We start from the raw sequence: 23,339 nt of genomic DNA, 5'->3' as shown, positions 1-23,339 counted from the left end.
CAGCCAATTGTCATGGCAACAGCAGAAGAAGGAGTCTGGTTGGTTGTGGGGGCGGTGCTGGGAAGCCAGCTGGTGCCAGATGGACAAACCCAGCAGAAGGCATCCCCAGCCGGGTGAAGCTGATGCCCCGTGCCCAGGGCTCAACCTCCATATGCCAGCCTCAGCCTGGTCCTTCCTTCCAGGCCTAAAGGCCCCATTGCTGTCTGTGGGGGATGATGCCAAAACCATTCCTCCTCCTGACTCTTGCTTGTATAACAAGGAATGACTGCTTGGAGACAAAAGACTGTCCTGCTCAAGGTCCCCCTGGTCCATGGGCTGACGGATCTAAATAGGTCTGAATTACGCTCACTCCTGATCATCATCACATCGGGGACTTGAGAGGTCCTGAGTGGCAGGACGCAGAGGCACCGTTCTGTACACCCGGTGGAGATTCCACAATGGCTTGTGCTGCCTGGAGGACAAGGAGATGAAGGCTGCAGGGAGGGAGGAGGGCAGGTTAGGGGCAATGTGGCAGAGCTGCACCCTACCTGTCCCCTCCTCCTGGTATGTTGGGCGGCATTCACACCTGGCCAGTGGATAAAAGAAGCTGCCGTCGTGGAGTTCACCACCTAATTGTTAACAACGGGTCCCTCTCGAAACAGCCTCAGCAAGATGCTCACCTCCTTCAGACCACAAAAGCCCCAGCCATGGAGCCCAGCCCCATTTCTCAGTCAGGCCTCTGTTATGGACTGCACCCGGTGATCCACGGCCCTCACAACCCAGGAGGCCTTCCTTGATTGCCCCCACCTACCTCAATGGCCCCATAACTGTGTCCCTCTGCACTTAGCATTTAACACTAAACATCTGCACACAGCCTTAGAAAACATTCATTCCCATCACCCCATTTGATCTTCAGGATAACCAAGGAAGGCAGTTAGGGTCCAAAGACATGAAGGGACTTGCCTAAGGTCACCTAGCTAGTAAGTGGGGGAAGCCAGAATTTGTATCCTGACCAGCCTGTCCAATTCCAGAGTCAAAAACCAAAAGCTCCTTCTTTTGCTGTCCTTCCTGTGGACAAAGCCCCACTGACTATCAAACCCGGAGCAGCCTGCAAGCTGAGGTGGTGTCCGCCAGCATTCTGCTGCTTCGTGCACCCTGAACCCAAACATTCACTAGAAGGGCCAGCGCAGTCCACGCACAGTGGCTCACACCTGTAATCCCAGCACTTTGGGAGGCCAAGGTGGGCAGATCACTTGAGGTCAGGAGTTCGGGACCAGCCTGGCCAACATGGCAAAACCCTGCCTCTACTAAAATTACAAAAATTAGCTGGGCATGGTGGCAGGCACCTGTAATCCCAGCTACTCTGGAGGCTGAGGCAGGAGAATCTCTTGAACCTGGGAGGCAGAGGTTGCAGTGAGCTGAGATTGCGCCACTGCACTCCAGCCTGGGTGACAGAGCAAGACTCCGTCTCCAAAAAAAAAAAAAAAAAGCCAGTGTGCAGTGTGCCCAACAAGGGCTTGGAGGTGGGGGGATGGGAGAAAGGTCTTTACACATTGCTGATTAGCAGTAAGTGACACTGAGGCCAGGCCAGGAGAGGAGCCTCTCCTGGGGAAGGCAAGAGTGGGTGTGGAGACTGGGGTGGCCTTGGGACTCCTTTTTAGTTCTGGTCAATCTTGTGTCTCTACCCTCTCAACACAGCCCTCCCTGGAGCAGGAGCACTGTGCAGGAGATGGAAGGAGACCCCATGCTGGGAAGATGAGAGAAGCTCAAGCAGGGTCAGTCCCAAGAGCGGGGTCAGTCCCAAGAGTGTCAGGAGACAGCATGTATGAGCAGGGGATGGAAGGCTGGAGAGGCCTGGCAGGATCAGGAGTTACAGCTGGGAAGACATGGGGAGAAGGCAGGGGCAGGTCAGGGCCTTGGTGCTGGGGCTCTGGGTCCCTGGTTGGATGATGGAGAGGAGCCCATCCTGGGGACAGCTGGACCAGACCATGAACGGCCTCACTGTGAGACCCCGGCCTGGTTTCAGCTTCTCTCTCCTTCCTGCCCAGACCTGGTTAAAGCCTGAGGCCACCTCTCAGCCCTCCCTTCCTCCAGCCCCATTCCACCCCACTCCCTGGGAGCTAAGCCCCCTCACCTGACAGGGCCACTTCCATGGCCACTCACAGAGAAGTCTTTGTGCACAAGCTGGGCCTGGGGGATGGGCGGTGGTGGGCACCCCCACTTACATTCCGCCCAGCAGCCAGCAGCAGCCTCACCATCTTCCCATCTGCCTCTCCAGCCTCTCATCCGCTTTCTTGAGGAAGAATTCCCTCGGAGCCTTGGCCCTGGCTACTACCTCACCCCCAACTCTCTCCCTCAGGAGGGTTCCAGGACTGTGCCCCTTCTTTGCTGCTTTGCTGTAGCCCCCTGAGTCACACAGCCCTGACCACTGAATCTTTCTTTTTTCTTTTTCTTTCTTTCTTTCTTTTTTTTTTTTTTGAGACAGAGTCTTGCTTTGCTGCCCAGACTGGAGGGCAGTGGCCCGATTTCAGCTCACTGCAACCTCTGCCTTCCAGGTTCAAGTGATTCTCCTGCCTCAGCCTCCTGAATAGCTGGGATTACAGGCATGGGCCATCATGCCTGGCTAATTTTTGTATTTTTAGTAGAGATAGGGTTTCACCATGTTGGCCAGGCTGGTCTTGAACTCCTGACCTCAAGCGATCCACCTGCCTTGGCCTCCCAAAGTGCTGAGATTACAGGCTTGGGCCACTGCGCCCAGCCGGCCCTCCCTCCCTCCCTTTTTTTTTCATAAGAGAGCTCAGAGACTAGCTTGTTGCCCCACAAAGTCAGAGCCAGTATCCCTGTCCCCCAACCCCCAGCAGCCCATCCCCCTGCCCTGACATCAGAGTGCTCATTGTGCTGAGGGACACCAACTTCTGCTTCTCCACATCTCTCCCCAGAAAGCTCCCATAAGCTTGCTGCCCCCGCATGTCATGGGGGAAGGAGGGATTCTGAAGGTGGGTGGTAGAGACATCCCTTCCTCAAGTGGCTTCCAGGTCTTTCATATGTCCTTCATTTGTTTGGAACTAGCTGAGAGCCAGTTAAATGTCTGGCTGGTCTCAATGGACAGCCAGATGCAGGAGTCCCCATCCCTCCTAGGAGTGGTTATGTGTTGCTTTCCAGCCATGCCCTACACCTGGCACCTCTGAGGCTGTCAGCTAACTGCCCCAGCCTCCCTGGTATAGCACATAAGGCGCTTTACAGGGGAATTCCTACCTCTGTTTCACTTTTCCTCCCAGCAGACTCCCTGCAATGGCCATGCTAGTCCCCAAACATACCCTGCTCTTCCTTACCTACTTGCCTTCTCGAATGCTGTGGACTGTCCACCACCTACTTCCCCAGACTGTAGACTGCCAAATGCCTGTTTATCTTGTATCGCTTATCTCTTGGCGTCCTCCAGGAAGCCTTCCTGAGCTCCCCGAGGTGGCCCCCGGCTCCCTTCCCCATGCCTCCACAGCACTTTGTGCAGGTCTGCAGGACAATGCTTTCCAGACAGTCTTCTAATCATTCATGTGTCTGCCTCACCCAGTAGACTGCCAGTTCCTCAGAGCAGCGTTGTATTCCACACTCCCCTTGAGCATAGCTCCTGGCACAAAGGAGACCCTCAGTGCCTGCTGAATGAATGTGCTGACATGGAGGCAGGGGTACCAGAGGGAAGGGAATGGATGAGAGGTGCTACACAGGAAGAAGTGATGGGTTTTGATGTGGCTGATTTGGATGTGGGGACAAGTCCAGGAAAATGTTCAGGAGTTGAACCTGGAGGCCTAGGAGTTTAATGAGGCCACCGATAGAGGTAAGGCAGCAGAAGCACAATGCGGAGGGAGCATCCGAACTGCCTGGGGACTGGACCACCTCCTGGGTTTTGGTGGGAGGTTGTACTTCTATGCCACTACAGAAGCTAAAAACACAGGTACTTTCTGGGCTCTCCTTGCAGCTAGAGCCTAGGCATGTGATCCAGGCTTGGTCAAGCAGATGTACCATTCCAATCCCTGATCTGGGGACAAATGGCAGGACCACAGGTGGTAGTTGGCAGTTGGGGGTGCGAATTTGGAGTTTAAAAGCGGTCAAGACTAGGCCCAGTGCGGTGGCTCATGCCTGTAATCCCAGTACTTTGGGGGGCCGAGGCGGGCGGATCACAAGGTCAAGAGATTGAGACCATCCTGGCTAACACTGTGAAACCCTGTCTCTACTGAAAATACAAACAATTAGCTGGGCATGGTGGCGGGTGCCTGTAGTCCCAGCTACTCAGGAGGCTGAGGCAGAAGAATTGCTTGAACCTGGGCGGCAGAGGTTGCAGTGAGCTGAGACTGCGCCATTGCACTCCAGCCTGGGTGAGAGAGCAAGACTCTCAAAAAAAAAAAAAAAAAAAAAAAAAGAAAGAAGAAAGAGAGAGAGAGAGAGAAAGAAAGAAAGAGAAAAGAAAAGAAAAGAAAAACGAAACACAGGAGAATTTATAACTCCAGGTGATGGCTGAAGTGATAAAAGTGGAGTGAGAAGAGTGAGAAGGAAGAGGAAACAAGCTACCAGCAGAACCTGGGGACCACTTCTAGTTAAGGAACTGGTCCATCCGGAGGACTGAATGAATGGAACCAAGAACAGATGATCATAAAAAAAAAATAAAAAAATAAATAAATAAATAAATTAATTAATTAATTTAAAAAAAAGAACAGATGATCATGGATGTAACAGAAGAACAGAAGGCCAAAGGAAAAGACTGAGAAAATAGCATAACATTTTCCATACAGGTCAAGGAGGACTGGGCTTGGGAAGGGCCAGTGGTCTTTGTTGAGGGGGCTGTGAGTGGCCTCTGAGAGGATGCAGTTTCACCAGAGTGCTGGGCTGAGGAGAGAAGGTGGAGCATCACCTCAAGTACACAGTCACCTTTCACAGGCCCCAGAGAGACCCTCAAACTAGCAGATGATACTGCCTGGCCACATCTTACTCTCTCTCTCTTCATGCTGATATTCCCCCATTCTGATTCCTCCAGTACTTTTCTTTTTTTTTTTTTTTTTGAGACAGAGTCTGGCTCTGTCGCCCAGGCTGGAGTGCAGTGGCGCGATCTCAGCTCACTGCAAGCTCCGCCTCCCAGGTTCACGCCATTCTCCTGCCTCAGCCTCCCGAGTAGCTGGGACTACAGGCGCCCGCCACCACGCCCGGCTAATTTTTTGTATTTTTAGTAGAGACGGGGTTTCACCGTGTTAGCCAGGATGGTCTCGATCTCCTGACCTCGTGATCCGCCCGCCTCGGCCTCCCAAAGTGCTGGGATTACAGGCGTGAGCCACCGCGCCCGGCCCCTCCAGTACTTTTCTTATTACCCACAGTCCTCTAAGTAGTCTGGGAACTAAGCCCAGTGCTGAGGCCTCTCTACCACCCCTGCTCCTGTGCTCAACCTTACATCTCTTCTGGGGGCCGCCATTCCTGGTCTCTCCCTCCTTCCTTCTCTCTCCATCCTCTCTTCCTAATTCCATTAACAGGAAGATTCAACAGTATTTCTGGTCAGCCAGGAAGTCCTTCTTATGGCCTCAGTCCGTTCCATGTCCACCAACCAGGGGAGGCTTTCAGTGCACACCTGGTCGGGCAGCCATCTTACAGGCGCCAGTTACCTAAGATGGCGGCCTCCCTCACCCTCCGCTTCCGTTCCCACAGCCTTGCCTCCTACCCCTGCCTCTTTCTTTCTGAAGCCTCAGCCCAACAAGGTGGGGGGCCAGGCTGGGGAGCCAAGGCCGGAGGAAGCAAGACAAAAAAGGACAGAAAAGCTGGCCCCTTGGCATCTCTTTGGCATTTGAGTCCAGCTCAGGGAGGGAGGGCAGAAAGGAAGAAAGAAAGTAGTGTAAGTTTTTATTTCTGTCCTCTTCCTGCCACCTCCCCCTAGTCCCTCCCCCAACACTTTGATGAAAACAAAATCTCTCCCCCTTTTTCTCTTCTCCAGCCCCCCTCCCCTTTTTTCCTGGCTTCTACCATGAGCCTCTTGGAATGCAAATGAACTGTATTATGCAAATGTATGCAAATCAGGCTTAACGAGCGGAAGGAGGGGGCAGAATGCCTAATGAGTAATGGCGGAGGGTGCAGATGGAGGGTGGCAGGAATGGCCCCCTCCTCTTCTCTGTTCCCACAGCCTGGAGGTTTGCTGGAGGTAGCCGGGTGTCCCTCACTTCTGGGAAAGAGTAGAAGGTCAAGGCCCCATCGCTTCAGCTGAGAAGGCCTGGGATGTCCTTGGCTGTGGTAGGTGAGGGGCAGGCGAGCTTGGGAAGAGAGGGGGTTAAGTATAAGGGGCTGGTACTCACTTGCATAACCTTGCCCAGAGACACTGCATGCACCAGCTTCCTTGCCTATGTGGCCTGCCGCTGTCAGAACCCTCAGCTTCCAGTGCTGAAAAGAGGGTGACGCTTATGCATGCCATGGCTTGTGCATCAGAAAGGAGGATTCTCAAGGGAAGATTCCCAGCCAGACCCAGGTTCTTCCTGGGGGTAGGGGTGAAAGCTGCCTCTCTTTGTACTTTGGGGGTGGGGGGGGGGCGGTTGCCATGGCAACATAGCATAGAACACCCACCTCCCCAACATCCAGCCTCAGAGGACCTAGGAGTTGGGGGGGATAATGGATTGACACCCCCTGATGCCCCCACCACCTGGCACTGCCAGCCGGAGATGGCAGCATCAAATCCTAGAGAGAATGGCCCCTTTGTTTCTAGGCTCACGGTGTTGGGGAGGCAGGCCTGGGCACACAGAAGGGCCTTTCCCAGGCCCCGTTCCAGTTTGCATGACTCCCACTGGCCTCTGGAGACTCCTTGTGGCCATCCCCTGGCCTCTGTGCCCTGGCAGATGGTTGCCCCCTTGCCTTTTCTCCCATGGGCTTGCCAGCTACTGCTAGGTATGCCCTGTCCCTGAGGCCTTCCCTCCAAACCACTTCAGACAGAGGTAGCAGTCTGTTCCACCTTTTCCTGGTTTTCCTGAACACCTTACATGCCAGTCATGCATCCTGTCCTTTTTTGCATAGGGGCAACCTGCAAACTCCCCCAACCAGCAGCAGGCCCGCTCCACCCAACCCAGGCAGAGAGACTCCTAAAGGAGGTATCAGACAGATAGAAAGGGCCAGGCTGAAATTCAGGAGCCTGGATCTTGGCATTTCCGCTAACCAGCTGGGCAACCTGCTCACACCTCTTCTACTCCCATGGGATCTGTAAAATGAGGAATATAGGAATGATGATATCTAAGGCTCATTTCAGCTCTACCTGATCTATACCCTCCGTATCTTACATGACCTAGGTTAAATCATTCTTGAAATATAACCTTCATTCTTCCTACTACTGGAGCAGCCCTTCTCATTCAGACTCCCCAACATGAAGACAAACCCAATTGCCCGGAGAGAGGAATGCCAACTTCCCTCAGCCTTTGCCTCTCTCTGAGACTCCAAAGCTGACTGCAAACAATTCCCACAGATTCAAAAATTTAGAGTCTTTGATAGCTAACTGTACAGACAGGAGGGTCCCTCCTAACCCTCTCAAAGGGGGTCAGCACAGCCATTTCACTCACCGCCCGGGAGCTGTCCGTGGTGCTGGATGTGGCTCTATCGTCCACACGGAGGAAGGAGGGTGGGAGGGTGGTGCAGAACCCACCCGCCCCAGGTGAGAAGCTAAAGGGAAGAGAAGAAGCAAAAACATTTGGAAACAGTAAGAAAAGGGAAAGATGATACCTGAAAAAAGTTTCTCCTCTCTGAAGACCTCCAAATTGCCAATATTACTTTGAGGAAGGAAGAGCACAAAAGTCATTGAATCTCTGATAATTTAGCTCAGTCTTCCTCTAGATCCTATTTGGACATCCACAGGGAGATGGAATCATAGTCCCTCCGCTTGGCGAAGAGCTCAGATTGAGGTGGGAGATACAGTACAGACCTCTAAATTCCATTCTAAATGCTAAGGCTCCTACAAGGAATTTAGTAATAATAATTTAAAAGACATACAACCTGTCTGATAGTATTATAGATATCAGGAGTTTGGGAGGAGAGGCGGGGAAAGGCCGGGGTGTGTTTGTGTGTGCACGTGTACACATACACAGGCATGTGGGTACATGCATACGTGTGTGTATGTGTTTCCCAGGTGGAGAGGTGAGCCTACATCAGTGGTTCATAACCTCAGGTGCACATTAAATAATAATGATGCCTAGGCATCATTTCCACATACTCTGATTTCATGGGTCTGGGGCTGGGCCCAAACATCAACATTTTTAAAAAAGCTCCCCAGGTGATTCAGTGCATAACCAAGTTGAGAATCACTGACCTAGAAGAAAGCAGGTCAGAAAAGGTGCAGGGGTGAAGCCTGATTAGCTGGAGGAAGAGGCAAAGCAAAGATCCCTAAAGAAGAAGGGAATGAATAAAAAGGAGAAAGACAAGCATGTAACTCCTCTTTCCTGGGAGCTCCTGGATGGCCCCTAGGCCTGGCCTGGAGATGAGACTGGCTCAGGTGTTGGCTTGTCTCCTCTGTGCTGTAGAAGCTCAAACCACCCCAAGGCAATGAGACAAACTGTCTCCCCACCGCAGTCCCTTGTGCAGGAAATGGGTGCAATGACCCTAAGGGGGTGCTGCTGCTCCCCTTTACCCAGAGGGTCCCCAGGGAGGCGGCTGTAGAAGGTAAACAGCAACAATGGTCCCTTTCAGTGTCCAGACTCCAACCCTTCAGTCCAATTAGCAGACACAGCAAACAGCAATTCAGCAGCCTTCAGCCCCTGTCATAACAAACTCAGAGCTGCCTTAATGGGGGGATTAGGGCAGGAGGAGGAGGGGGTGTCACTTTGGCCCTGGGAGAGCCTGGGTGGCAAGGAGGGGGTTCCCCCTTTCCCCTTCTCTCTCCTATCTAAATATGCACCCACCCACCCTTCCTTCCATAACTCTGCTCCTCATTCTCCTCAAAGCCCCAAGAATGTTTTTATAGTTTTGTCTGCTCCTTCCCTCCAGTGATTTTAAAGCATTAACCTAAACTCATGATCTCCTAGGAAAGTCAGCACACCCTGTCTCTGGATGAGACATACTCACCCCTCAAGACCTCTGAGGTCCCAATAGCAAAGGAAGGGAGGTGGGAAGGTCAATCCATACCCAGAACATTGGAGTGAAGGAAGGTGAAAAAATAAATAACCAGATTCCAACTTTCAAACCTTGAACATGCAGACTTCAAGAAAGATTTTCAGACATAGGGGCCCGTGTGACTCTGGTGGGTTACCAACCTTAGGAATCGCACTGGGGACTGGGGGGATGTTGGTTTGTGAGGCAAAGGGAGAGAAGACATCCCTTCTTAAAGTCACTCAATTATGAAGACAAGTCTACATGCTGATAGGCAGGTCTCTATAGGATTTGTTAATTATAGCCACTACATAACTTGTCCTTTAATTTAATAAACTGTTTTTAGTTACTTAGAATCCAGGAGCTTAATGGCATAAACTTGAAATTATCATTTACACATTCTGTATTTATCTATGTAAGTCAGTTTACCCATCCTAAGTGCTCTTACCAATAAGTCTTAATATCCATTAAGGAGAAAGAAAACAATGGCCATTCTGCCACGTGGACTCCAACCTCTTCCCTTTATCAGGCTTCCCAAGGACTGTGCCTCCTCTCCCAAGTCTTCAGATACTTCCTACCTAGGTCCCCAGTAGTCTCACCTTGACTCCCAAAGCTGGAAAAGGAGGAAGTTCCTCAAGTTAAATGTTATGAGATCCTCAGTCAGGAACATGCCAGAGAGCTGCCCTTTTTACATTCTGAAACAAATCATATGCTATCAGTCTTTCCAAACTGTAGCCTTTAACCTTTCTGCAATCTAAGAATTACCCTTTAACCATGAGTGTCATAACATAGTATACGATCTTTTATATAGAATTCTTCATTTTCTGCACACATTAATCCTAAGGGTTTCTTATCCTGATTATACAAATATCTGAATTGAGGCTCAGAGATTTGTGTGCTTGATAAATGAAAACACCCAAACATGGAGCTTGGTTTGGTCAAATTTGCTGTTTCTATTTCTGTCTCTCCCACGGCTTGCTGACTAGGATGATTCCTGTGACTCTAAGAACTTATCAACAAAACCCTTTCCATGCCTGGAACTGGGTGGGAGGAGAATTTGTCCAAGAGTGAGGGTGTGGCTGATAATGCAACACTTGGGTCAAATATTTGAGAGAAAATTGCCTTTGGCTTTCTGGACCTAGAATTCAATAGGAGGGTATTAAAATGAGGGGCTGAGGAGAGAAATGAATAAAGAAACCAGCTTAGAATTTGGTTTCCAGTAAAAATAGTAGATGTAGCAGTATCTAAAGAATAGAACTGAAAATTCTTAGACACAGGCAGAGGTGTGATTATACAAGAGAGGAAATTTCCTAACTGGTAACTCTGGTGAGGCCTTTCTGAGCCCCTTTTAACACGGCTTCCCTGCACCCCAGTCCCACAGTTCTCCTGTGGGGTTCAGTTGGAGGAGATGCGATCTGGTACAGAGGGGGTGGGGAGAACTCAGCAGTGTCACCGTGATGTCTGCATTTGGTAACCTTCCAAATCCAAGAGTGTCTGTTCCTAGAGTGGATTTATACTTATACGTAGCCAGGTGTCCCTAATATCACGACCGAGCTTCCCACGCACCATGGAAGCACATACATCCAACCTCACACCAGGTCACACACCACTCAGTTTCTCACCCTCATAAAGCAGACACACACAGCTCACAAACACAGTCACCCATCACTCTCCTGACAACCCCACCCACACACCCACATGCACACACCATATGCTCACATAAGGCAGACACAAACCCTCACCCCCACATCCCTCCTAGGCTCTATTCCTCCTTTCCACTGAGGTGCTGGCGTTGTAGGGTGTCAGTTCTCAACCCCCCACTTCCCTCTGTTCTCCTTTGGATATCCTGAGGTAGGTCAAATGCACTAATAGGAGACAACAATAATAATGTAAACCCATTGTGGTTACTGATACAGGTTCTAAGTCTCATGTGAATGAGCCTCAGTGGATCCCAAATACACATTTCCAACAAGCTACATGAAAGGCTTTTGTTATTGTTGTTTGTTTGTTTTTAAAGGAATCCTATCTTTCTTGGTGCTTCTTCTCTCATCCCAGCTCCCAGCCCCTGCTCACAGGCAGGGCTTTTCTCTTGGTGCACCTTCCCCCTCCCATGCCCCATGCCTTCCCTTCTCAGCTCAACCCCGTCTTACCCTCCCTGTTTCACTGTCTCTCCAGTTGTTCCCACAGGCAAGTTCAGTAGAAAAAGCACTGGGTTGGGTTAGGCCGGCCAGGGTGGTTCATGCCTGTAAACCCAGCATTTTGGGAGGCCGAGGCGGGCAGATCAAGAGATCAAGAGATCAAGACCATACTGGCCAACATGGTGAAACCCCATCTCTACTAAAAAAAAAAAATACAAAAATTAGCTGGGCATGGTGGTACGTGCGCTTGTAGTCCCAGCTACTCGGGAGGCGGAGGCAGGAGAATCACTTGAACCCAGGAGGGGGAGGTTGCAGTGCGCCGAGATTGCATCACTGCACTCCAGCCTGGCAACAGAGTGAGACTCAATCTCAAAAAAAAAAAAAAAAAAGGAAAAAGCACTGGATTGGAAACCACTGAGTAACATTAGCAACTCATTTGAGTCCGTGGTTCCTCATCAGTAAAATGGGGTTAATAATGACTATCTCACAATGTTGAAAGATAAGAGAAAGGGATGCAGGCCCAGCGCCCAGGAAGTAGTGTTAGGAATTATTAGTCCTCGCCTAAAACCTGCTCCCTTTCTCCCTAATCCAGTCTCCACCTGCCCCTCCCCCAGAAAACCCAAATTCCAAATGGCTGAGAAAGTAAGAGGCTACTAATCTCGCCTTCCTCTAAATCTCTAAAGGAAGAAGACATATGTATTCTAGGCTCCCTGAAGCACAATTTTTTTGAGTTTGGATTCTCCAATATTTCTCCCACATAATATATAATTGAATCATTATCTTCTAGCTATAAAATCAGGTCCTGGGAGGAAATGTTAAATTTACACAGGAAACTGGAGTCAGTCAAGGTCATTTTGTCCAGTTCTTCCACCCCCTTATTACTCCTTCCTGCCCCGTGTCTGGGAAGGCCAGGTGCCGGCGTATGGGATGCAGACCTGTAGTAAATGCAGACAGAGCTTCTTCTAGCTTTGGCTACATTGACTTCTATTCCACAAAGTGACTCTAGACTATACTCCTTTCAACTGCACCTAAACACTCTTTCGCTTAAAATATTTAGGTCAAGCCAGATAAATGGATTCTTTTAGGAAAGGCCCTGATTAATCTCTCTATAATCTCTCTAATTCTTTGCTTTCTCTGGGCAGCATAGATACTAAGCTACAGATTCCTTTGTGTTTGAGATCCTCAGAGCTTCTTGAGGCCATTTGTTCTTGGAGATGATTTCCAAGAGTGAAGATGGGGTGGGAAGGTTGGGTGTCCTAAAAGGCCCCAACTCAGCCCCTCTGGTCAGTAATGACAAAGCAGCATAAGGATCTTTTAAAGAGATTGGCCTCAGGTCCTGGGTCGGAAGGAGGAAGGTGAACGGAAATGGAACCGAGATTGCCCTGCACTCCACTGCCCCAGAACCCAGACTGGGCAAAAGGTTCTTCTGCCACCCTGTTTACATTTTTGAGCAACCCTCCCACCCTCGGCACCTTCAATTCTATTTCCTATTTTCACGTAGACACCCTCATCTTCCAACCAAGCTGGATAGCCCTTCATGGCTTTAAGGAACCGACTTAAGCAAAGACCAGTGTTCTCAGGTGACTTCCTCCAAACTCCCCCACCCAGCCATAGCCGTGGACAGCCTGTGGGAAAGTGTTCACCAGCTCCCGCTGGAGGGAGAGGCCTGGGCCGGGAGGCGGAATAACCCTGCAGCTAGATTTCAACTGATTTCTCCCTTGGATCAGCTTCCCAAGCAGTGACCCAGACTGCCAGAAAAGGCCCCATCCTGAGCGGGGACCACCAGAGGGCACCACAATGAGGCTTCCTTGCTCCCCCTCAACTCTGCTGGGGGAAAAATATGGCACCTGGCTGAAGTGAAATGGGACTGTGACTCCTACCTGTGCCGACTGGGGTGCTGGGGGGGTGAAATGTCGCCCGAACCAGTGAGGTCTCTCTCCTCCTCTTGTATCCTCTGGTGCTGGTCAGTCCTCGCGGCTCTAGCCCCTCGCTCAAGCCTCCCCCTCCCGCCCATGAGGCCGGCTTTCCCCGGGCCCCTCTGCGCAGTGTATGGGGTTATTTTTACTTTCGGTTATCTAGCTTTATGAAGACTCCACACCACTCATACAGCTAGATAACCAAAGATAACAACCAACCCCGCCTCCTGGCTGCTGTCGCCGCCTCTTCCACGCAGCCTCCCGGCCGCCGCCGCCGCCAGCACCTCCGCAGCTTCCCGGTCGCCCGTCAGCGGGAGTAGGAGGGAAGGGACACGAGTGGAGTTGAGGGGGAGGGTGAAGAGAGAGATGAAGTCCGAGACAAAACAACAACAAAAACCTCAGACACGGAGATACAGACACGACAGAGACCGAAAAAGGCGTGGAAAGGACGCGATGACCGGTGGCGTCGAAGTCGGGGAGTTGACCCCGACCCAGACCCAAAAAGCTTCTGGTGCCCCATTTCCCGCTCTCCCATTCGGGCCAGGAGCAGGAGTTCCGCTGGTCCCAGGTGGAAGGGACGCGCGGGCTTTTCGTGCCACCCGGGAAGACCGCAGCGACCCAGGCAGAGGCCTCCCCAGCCTCGCCGGGTCTCCACTGCCCTCCTCTGGAAGATCGAGGGCGCATCCGACAGCCAGAGCCCTGCCTTCGGCGGAGCCCGAGCCTGGCGCGGGATGGAAATGGGGAGCCGCGGTGCCGGCCCGGCCACGTCGCCAACTCAGAAAGGCGTTGGAAGCGAAGCGGAGCCCTTGTGGGGGAAAGAGCTGGATCCAAGAGGCCGACTAAAAGGGGAAATGGGCAGCCAAACCCCGGAGGTAAAAACCCCAGAGATGTCCTAATAGGAAGCAGGGAAATCCCGGCGACCCAAAGAGAGAGGAAAGGCTGTGGGGGGCGGGTGGGGGCGACCCAGAGACTCCCAAGCGAGTCTCTCAAGGAGAGAAGGAAACAGCAGAGACCCCACCCGGGAAGAGATCCGGGAGAGTACCCATGAGAGGGGCGGAGGGGAGGAAAGCAGAGGGCGACAGGGCAGGTGACCAGAGTCCCAGGCCCTGCAGAGCCCCGGATAAACGGCTTTGTGCAAAGAGGACCAGAGATCACCCGGGGTTGTGAAAATGGCCGGGGGTTCGAGGCAAGCGGTGCCCTAGGGGTGGGAAAGGGGTGCGATCAGGAACGGGAAACCGCAGCCCCGAAGAGGGTGGGGGCTCGGCCGGCCCCTCGTGGCGGACGCGCGGGCACGCCGGATTCCGAGGCGGTCGCCCACCTCGTGCTCCACGCTGGCCAGGCCACTTACATCGAGCCCAGGGTGCCCATCCGTGCTCTCCCGCGCGGTCCTCCCGGCCAGTTCCCGCCCCTGGAGCGCCAGGGCCCTGAGTTCCAGATGCCGGGGCTCAGCGGGCGCCGGACAGAGGAGGCTGCCCTGCTCTTAGCCTCCGCCGAGCCTAGGCGAGCAGGGTGGAGCGGGTCTCACCTCCTAGCTCCCTCCTCTGCCTCTGCCGCGGCTCTGGCCCCGGCGCGCTCCGGCTCCGGACTTTTCATTCATCCTTTCACACTCCCTCCCCAGGCCATCCTCTGATTGGCTCTACCGCGTCTGACGTCACCGGCTCGTTCCCCGCCGGCCCCGCCCCTCCCCCTTCCCGGGCCGGCCGGGGAGCGCAATTGGGGCGCCCCTCCCCACTGGAGAATAGGGATCGAGGGACTACTACCTCTCTGTGCTGATTCTCAGCCTCTTGCTGCCTCACTCACCCCCGAGACCTGCCTGCCACCTCCAATCCATTGCCATTTGTGGTTTTGATCTCCAGCCTCACTCATTTTGTAGGTTCTACATTTTCCATTTTGGCCCTAGGTATGCTGCACCAATACCAGGGCACAAAGATGGAAAAGAGGTCAGGCGAAAGCCCCTCAGAAAGAACGAGATGACTGCAGACTCTACTCCTACCGCCTCCTCCCATCAGAATATTCTTTGTGCTTCTCGGGTTCTGATCCTTAGCAGACTGTGATCCTAACCTTTTAGAATGGGCAGGAACCTGTCTTGCTGGTTTTCAACCCAAAACAATGAGGGAAAGATCCTGGAAGTTTGGGATTCCTACAGGGAGATGCGGGGGTTGAGCGGTGCTGAGCCTCCTTTTCCGCCTTGCAGCAACTGGAATATCTCTTGAATGTGTTCGCAGCACCAAAGTTACAGGTAGGGGAGGCTGGGGTGAGGATTCCAGCTGGCATCAGCCGGGACAAGACCCACAGATTTTCATCCAGCCATGGAGGCCCTTGCTAGCGCCTTCTTGCCCTTCCCCAACATGGTGAGACTCTGACCTCTAGCCCATGGTCCAGCTCCAGGTGTCTGGAGAGCTGGGGTTATGGGAGGAGGATCGCCCTCCAGCAAGGTTCCGTCTGGGACTTTGCCGACCTGGCTCCTTATCTGGCCCAGCGCGACATTCCTGGCTCGGCCTCTGCGCTGGGAATCAGGGCTGAATAATGCCTAGTCTCAACCTTGAGAGGTAGATACTCGGCGGCAGGCAGAATCCGAATCCCGCTGCCCAGTAGAGCTGGAAGAACGAGCTGTGGGCCCCTACCTGAGCTCTGCCAGGGAGCAGTTCCAATTCCTGGTCCCAAGCCACCCCACCCTTCTACCCACTCTACTCTCCACTGCCTTACTAAAAAAAAACTATGACTCAGATACCTGGAGCCTGTCAGCCAGATTAACCTGGGCCAGCTCCTATAACCAGGGATCCTTGAACACTAGGCCACCAGGGCCGTGCTCCAGGGGATGACCAGTTTTGTCATCAGGCCCCATCAGATTGTTTTATCTGCCTGTCTGCACAGCCCAGGACAAAGCCAAGCCTGAAAGCCGTTCTTGGCTAGATGCAAGCCTGTGGGCAGTGGGTTTAATTCGGTACTTCCCCCAAAGATTGGAGAATATCTGAATAATCGCTTCCACTGATGTTGGCAACATGACTGCAGGGTGGGGGGCAGTTTGGAATAAGATAAAGCCTGTGAGCCGGGTGTTTCCCTACCAGGATGATAATATGGTGCTGAAGAAAACAATCTAATTTCCCAGGTCTCAGGGTGCTCACAAGGCTGGGCTTGGCATAGCTTTTTCCTTCTGTCAGTCGCCACAGGGTCTCAAGGCCCTTACCCAAGGGAAAGGCTTTCTAGACGCTTCCACAATGTCAATTTTTTCACCCTCCAGAACAGGGAACACACCAGCCAATGATGAGGAGGGAAGGAAAGAGACAGAGATGGTGTCCCCTCCCTATCTTGTTTCCTCCTGCCCCCTCCCAGGTGCTCATACAGCTTAGAATGAAGCACTCGGGGAGCAGAGCATTGGGGTCCTTGTCTCTGCAGTAGAGTTGCGAAAAAACCCAGAACCCCTCTCAAATATTCTCACAGATAGACTTACCTCCTGGTGTGCTGCTAAAGGCATTCCCTAAATGCACACCCCATCCGCCCCGGAAAAACTATAGGTGTTCCAGCCATTCCCCTCCGTGACTATAAATCCCCTCAAAGATTTCTCATGAAACCACACCATACCCATTTCTAGGATCCCCAATACCCTCCAGACATTCCAGCAATTCTAGCTAGGGCCTATGCTTCCCCAAACATACTACCAACTCCCCCTACAAATATCTCCCCATTTGCCCTCCCACAAGATCCCTTAAAAGCACCTTAAGCAAACCTTCCTCCCTATCCATCCTCCCCTCACCAGCACCTGGGAGGCTGGGGCCAGTGAGGAAGAGTGGGCTGTTCTGCTAGCTAAAACTCTCCCCTTTCTCCTCTGTTACCAATTTCCAACCAAGTCCTCTGCCCTCTGTGGGGCCCAAGCTTATCACCACAACCCCTTATCCTGGCCTGGGCTGACCAAACAGTGCCGCAAGAGGCAACTGGAATCAGCATGAACCTCCCTTCTCTTTCGGCCACTGCTGTATTTTTATTGGAGTGGGGAGATAACAGAAAGGTGTGTTTTTTTTGGCCATTGGAGGCTCCCCCTCTCCACCTCTATTGGTCAAATTCAGAGTCAGCTGGACTTCCTAAAAAACCAAGGTCAAGAGGGAAATGGGTATATTTAGATGTCTTCTGAAAATATATCTAAATTTCTCCAAATAGCTTGATAAAGAGCAAGATCGCTCTGCCTCTTAATGAGGCTTTGGGTTCTTCATAGGTAATTCAGCCTAAAAGAGTGTCCAAATACAATGAGGAGAGACCTCCAACAAAGGAAAATGGTGATTAGTCTAAATTGTCCTGGCAGTACCCACATAGAATCCCCATTTCTGTCAAGGTTGCTAATGAAGTAATTTTTTGTTTGGTTTTGTCTGGGTGTGGTTGACAACCCAGTCTCCCACCACCCCTGCTCAAGGATAAAGGTGAGTAGGGCATCTGTCTTTATTCCAATGGAGAAAGAGCTATCAGCCATGAAAGAAGCAGAAAACTCCCCACCATCATGTTAACTGGGACTGGTTTGTATACCATTGTTCCAGTTTCAAAAAAGAAACTACTTGGAGGGTGGAAAATGAGACAGTCTCTCCAGAGCAGGGGCAATTTCACACATATTCTTGTCCATGGTAGCTAACACTATGCCTAAAGCATAGTGGGTGCCCAGTAATTGATCAATTAATTGAGATCTGTGTACCGTGAGCATGTCTGCAAGTCTGCATTTGCCATCAGGTAGATTGAGGGCATTACGGATGGGGAGTGAGGGTCTTGGTAAGTTGTGTGCTCTGTGGGATCTGTGGGGGAGGCAGAGGGGAGAGTTGTGTCTATTGTGTTGTGGGTCCGTGACTATTTGATCGCTCCTTTGACCAGAGGAGACCCTTCTACTAATTAGATATAGCAGGCCTATAAGAGCATAACAGCTGGAGTAAAATGGGTGCATTAGGTGCCCTTTGGGCTTGGCTCACCAGCTTCAGTATCCCTAAGAAGGTCTCAGTTGGAGTAGTCCCCTGATTCCAGCATACCGCACAGTCAGCTGGAGTGTTCTGTAGAGCGATGGACTGCAGACCCCACCCTGAGTTCTTCCAGGGAATTTCTAGGGGGCTGTGGGGAGAGCACATCGATTCCCTGGTGCTGATGGGAGTCTGTAAGTGTCTTGATTAACCTAGGAGCCCACATTTTTTGCCAGTGCCCGTCCCCACCCCCATCCCTTATAGCCCTGATGCCCACCTATTGTCTGTGTGCCTGAAGAGGCCCATGTAGAGAAAAACATGGCCAGAATTATGCTCTCTGGATGCAGCTCTTGGATGGATCTTTATAATTCAGATTCCAGAATACATTTTGGCAGTCAAGCACTTTCTTGAAATAATCAGGTAATTAAATAAAAAGCATATATTTTTTCTGTGTTCCAATTACCAGATTAATTTGCCTTGAAGACACAGATGAAAGCTGCATTTGGGAAAGGGTGGATTCAGATATTTATTTGTCTTATAAGTGCATCATTATGAACAATATCATACATTTTTTGCTATAGAAATCTGCATTGTCTATGGGATAGTCACAAATAAAAGCAAGAATTAGCAATAAAAAATACTGAGGCTGTGTGAAAAAAATATATATACAAAATATCTATTCATGTGGGCAGAAAAGGTAGGAGGTATGGAGAAATAATCTGGAGGATATCGTCCCTAAGGATGTCACACTTCTTCCCCACGAGAGTGGTATGTTCCTCCTATTGAGGGGCCAGCTTGAGAATTCCTTGGGCCTGTGTAAGTACTGCCTTCCTTGCCTGCTCCCAGTTCTATTCTTGAGCCCACACATTGCTCACTTGCCTGAGAACCTTATGTGTCTGGGAGGTAAGAACAAGGTGGCAGAGATGGTAGAGGGTTGGCTGGTTCATCCAGACTGAGTCCTTTCTACAGGACACTCAACCATCAGCAAATGGCCTCCTTAAGGGGCATAAGCATGAGTATGCAAGGGTGCTGCGCATCACACACACACACATGCACACACACACATGCACACACACACATGCACACACATACACACACGTGTGCGCGCACACACACACATGCACACATACTCAAACTTATCAACTCAGACCAATGCAATGACAAATCCACAGATACTCCCAGCAGTACCACCTCCCAATTCTTGCAGTTGTATACCCTGGCATACATACCCACTCACAGTTATTTAAGCTCCTTGGGTCCCCATTTACCATACCCCATGCTCCTCTTCTTTCTCACCTCTGTCACCCAGGTACAAGTATCTCTGTTCCCTTCTCCAACCAATCATCTCCCCCAAGGTCAATTGGCCTCCAACTTTGCCCTCAGGAGCCCATTGGAGAAGGGGAAAGAGTTCCCTGTATCCCCAATGCCTTTCCTCTCTATCACAGAACTGGAAGCAGGGTGGCCTATCATTGACTATGTAGGTCTTTCTACAATTGGAGTAGACCAAAATCAGGGGCCGAAAGCTGGAAGAGACAGGGAGAGGGGTAGAGGGGTACAGGGAACAGGAGAAAACATAAGTGAGGCAGGGCCAGTGTTCCTTTTCTTCCCCCACCCACTCCACCATCAGAAACAATAAATAAGAAAATAAATACCCAAAAGCCATAGGTGGCCACCTATGATGACACCAGAAAACAAATGAGGCTGCTTCTTCTTGGATGCCCAGCTCCTGTCAAGGAGGAGAATGCAAAGGTTAAAGTCCTTTGAGAAGTCCAGCCTTCTTTCCCTGACGACCCCCAGCCTTCCTATCACTCTCTCAGCCACTCCTTTTCTCCTAGTCCTGCATCTTCAGGACCTGGATAGTCTATGTTCCCCTCTTCAATCGCCAGGCTTGAGGCTGCACAGGCGGATAATGAGAAAAGCCTAGACATGCAGGCATGGCCTCCGGCCTGGGCCTCTCAGCTCCATCTCGCCTGGGCAACTCTAACCCAGCCTTATCCTCACAACCTCTCTCATCTCCATCCAAAACCTTTGGGCCCAGGGATCTGGCCCTGTTCAAACAGCCTGTGGAGATCTTAGACTTAAATCTAAGGAAGTAATCTCCTGCCCAATGGACATTATCTCCTTGCAGATTCCTGCTGCCTGGGGTCTATGGGAGAGCATGCTTAGAATAGAATGAAGGAGCTGAGGTTAGGGATATATTTTTGTCTGTCTAGATCTAACGCAGTGTAAACTGTAAAGTGTTATGCACATTTATGATATTCTCAATCATGTTATCTCTCTTGCTTTCTCCACTCATCTCTGTCGTGACCTATCTACTTATCACCTATCCAAGTATATCTCTCAGGATCCTGTAGTGATCAATTTTCTCCCTCTCTTTTTCATACACACAAAAGGTGTGAAGACAAAGCATTTATTTTTTATTAGTGTTGGGTATGAACCCAGTCTCAGCACTTTATAGTCTTATCTTCCCAGAATTTGGCTTTCAGGTTAAATTATGATTTGGGGGAGCGGCATGTATACCGCAGGTGACCTAGCTTCTAAAATACAGTGATAAGTATTTTTACACTTATATGTGTGTGTGTGTTTGTGTGTGGGTTGGGGTAAGCTGGTGAATTCTTCCATCTCAAACTCAATTCCACAACTAATTTTTTTAAGTCAGGAAGATAACCTACCTAAACATAGGAAATCAGAAAAAAAGGGGGGCTGGGGAGCAAGGACAAGCCTTACATCCAAGCCTGATTTCTAGGAGGGGTGCTTTGAATGCCCCCTCCCCACTTCTAACACTCACAAATACTCACTTGACTCCCAGCCTCAGCTCTGCCAGCCCATCCATTTCATAAAGGGATGTCTCAGTCTGAAATTGTCTTCAAACCAAAGAAGGGGCTACCCCCACCCCACACCAATTTGCTGACATGCTAGAAAACAGACATAAGGAGAGTTAGGGGGCCTCTGGCTCCTCCCTCCACCCTAATCAATGAGAGTTCTGGGGTCCCTGGGGCAGTTATCCCCCTCATCACTGATCTCTGCCCTGCCACCCCCCGACAAAGCATACACAATGCCTAGGGGAGCATGTTGATGAAGAACACAGCCCAGCAGGCATGGAACATGTGTGTGCACGTATGATGGCTGGCAGCCTTAGCCTCGCCCAGCAATCTGGCCTCTGGGGTTCCAGGAACAGTCTGCTCCGCTCCAGCCTCCACTACCCCACAAAGGCCCCAATCTTGTCTCCCAGAAAGCACAGTGTGGGTGGGGGGACTAGGGGCAGGAAAAGTGCTGTCTTTATATATCTCCTGGCCTTCCGTAGGAAAACACACACACACACACACACAAACACACACACACAAACCCTCCATTAGATGGGTGTGAAGAGGGCTGGGGTAGGGTTCTCTCCCCTTCGAGAACCTAAGCATTTTCCCTGACACCTCACTTGCCTTTAGGTTCCGCTCAGCCCCTTTCCCACCTGCCAGCTCATAGGAAAGGGGGGAAAGGGGAATTAAATTAATCTAAATCCTATAAAATGTTTTTGGATTTTTCCCAATTTTGGTCTCCACCTTTCTTTCAGCTGGGGACATCTGGCTCCTTTCCCCCCATGCCCAAGTCCCTCAGACTTTGTCCTCCCCTAAAAGCTGAAGTCTCTAGGTCAGAAAGGAATAAGAGCCAGATCGAGGAAACAAGGTCAGGAGTCCAAATACAGAACCATTTTTTCCCTTCCTTCCCATCTCCACTACAGTTTCCTTCCTGCCTCTTCTCTGGTGCAAGCATTAAGATGTTGGCCATGTCTGGTGGAGAGAAGGGAGGGGCAGATTAATAGGATCAGTAGCACCGTGACCCTAAAGCCCCCCCACAATCCCATTGACAAACTTAGTGAGCTGTCTCCAGCCTGCATGGGCTGGGGGAAGGAGGGGAACCAGGAGCCACTCTGGGGCGGGTGGGCAGAGCCACTGCCTTGGGCTCAGCGATAGGTGCCCAGGAGGCTGGAGGTGAGAGCCCTGCTGCCAACTCCACCTCTACACACATGCCTCATCCATTTTGGGGACCCCCCTAAATCTTTTATCAGCCTTTTCTTTCTGTGATGATTTTGCACCAGCCTCCATTAGCCAGTAGGTAAAGTAGGAAGGTTAGGGCGTCCTGACTGATTTTAGGGGATCTCTTCCCACTCCCAGCCTAGATGTCTGAGGGGGCTGGGATCCTCCCTGGACCCGAATGGGCACTTACCAGGCTTCTGTGAGGAGGAGAGACTGTTCGGGTGGCCCCTGCGGCTGGACTGCCTCTCTCCCCCCAGCTCCTAGCCTCTTGTGGAGTGGAGGATGCAGCTCCGATGACGTAGCATCTGTCTATCCATTCAGGAATTTCGCTTGCCTCTCTCTTTCTTTCTCTTGCTGCTCTCCCTGGAAAGGCAGCAAAAAGGGGGTGCTGCCCCTCTCTGGAGACACTACCACCACCACCACCAAAATAACAGCCCACTCTGACGAAGCCCCTCCTTCTTCCTTCCAATGCCTGTGTGGGCAGGGGTCTTTGTCACCTCCACTCTGCTTGCCACCTCCCCTACTGCCTTTTCTAACCTGAGGCAGGAAGAAGGGGCTAAGGGAAGCTATTGTTCCTCCAGGCCACCCTCGTCCCCAAGGGAAGCAAGAGAAAGGGTGTGATGGAAAGACTCGGTCCCTAGTCTCCGAGTTTTAATTCGCTTTGGAACTTGAGAGAGTGATTAAGTGGTGTGTGGAGGGTGAGGCGCTGAGCTGATAAGGAGTCATGGGAAGGTGACACAGTTTGCCATTTGAAGGCTCAGGGCATTCCAGGCCCCCCTTCCCAGGCCTCCCCTCAACTCCTATCCCGGTCAGCTTAACTAATCACAAATCCAGATCTTACTTGTGAAGGAGACAGTGACAGTAGGAAGATGAAGGCTGAGAGTTGGAGGGGGGCGCATCTTGCGGGGAGATGAAGGCCAGCACTTGGAAGTCTAGACAAGAGAAGAGAAGGGGTGGGACCACAGAGTCAAAATGGGAGATAAATTATCTTTTTCCTAGAGGAGGGAGAGCAATTTGGGGGTTGGTTTCCAGGGCTGGGATCCCGATATTTGGTGGAAGCTGGGGCCCAGAATGGTACAATGGTCGGGTCTCTTTTCTCTCTCTAACCCCCATCCTCAGCCCCTCCCTTTTTCTCCCTCCCACTCTTCCTGGTCTGCATGGGAACTCGGTCTGAGCTCGACGTGACAGACAGCAGGCCTGCATGCTAATGAAGTTTGTCTCAAGTTCATTGTCAAAGCCCCCCCTTCCCCACGGCCCCCTCCC

General features: G+C 51.4%; 1 protein-coding gene across 1 annotated transcript; it reads right to left on the bottom strand.

The window, feature by feature from the left end:
• Positions 1-345: 345 nt before the first annotated feature.
• Positions 346-23,155, bottom strand: MIR9-1HG (MIR9-1 host gene). Its single transcript, XM_055362047.2, has 6 exons — positions 22,918-23,155; positions 22,267-22,439; positions 19,704-19,777; positions 7,548-7,647; positions 6,303-6,387; positions 346-473 (listed from the first exon to the last, which is right to left on the bottom strand). The coding sequence occupies exons 1-6, from the start codon at positions 22,973-22,975 to the stop codon at positions 346-348; spliced, it is 618 nt and encodes a 205-aa protein (XP_055218022.2). The 5' UTR covers positions 22,976-23,155.
• Positions 23,156-23,339: the final 184 nt, after the last annotated feature.

The sequence above is a fragment of the Gorilla gorilla genome, chromosome 1 (genome assembly GCF_029281585.2).
Source record: "Gorilla gorilla gorilla isolate KB3781 chromosome 1, NHGRI_mGorGor1-v2.1_pri, whole genome shotgun sequence".
Lineage (NCBI taxonomy): Eukaryota > Metazoa > Chordata > Mammalia > Primates > Hominidae > Gorilla > Gorilla gorilla.
The sequence above is the reverse complement of the archived record's forward strand: the minus strand, read 5'-3'. Positions and strand labels throughout refer to the sequence as shown.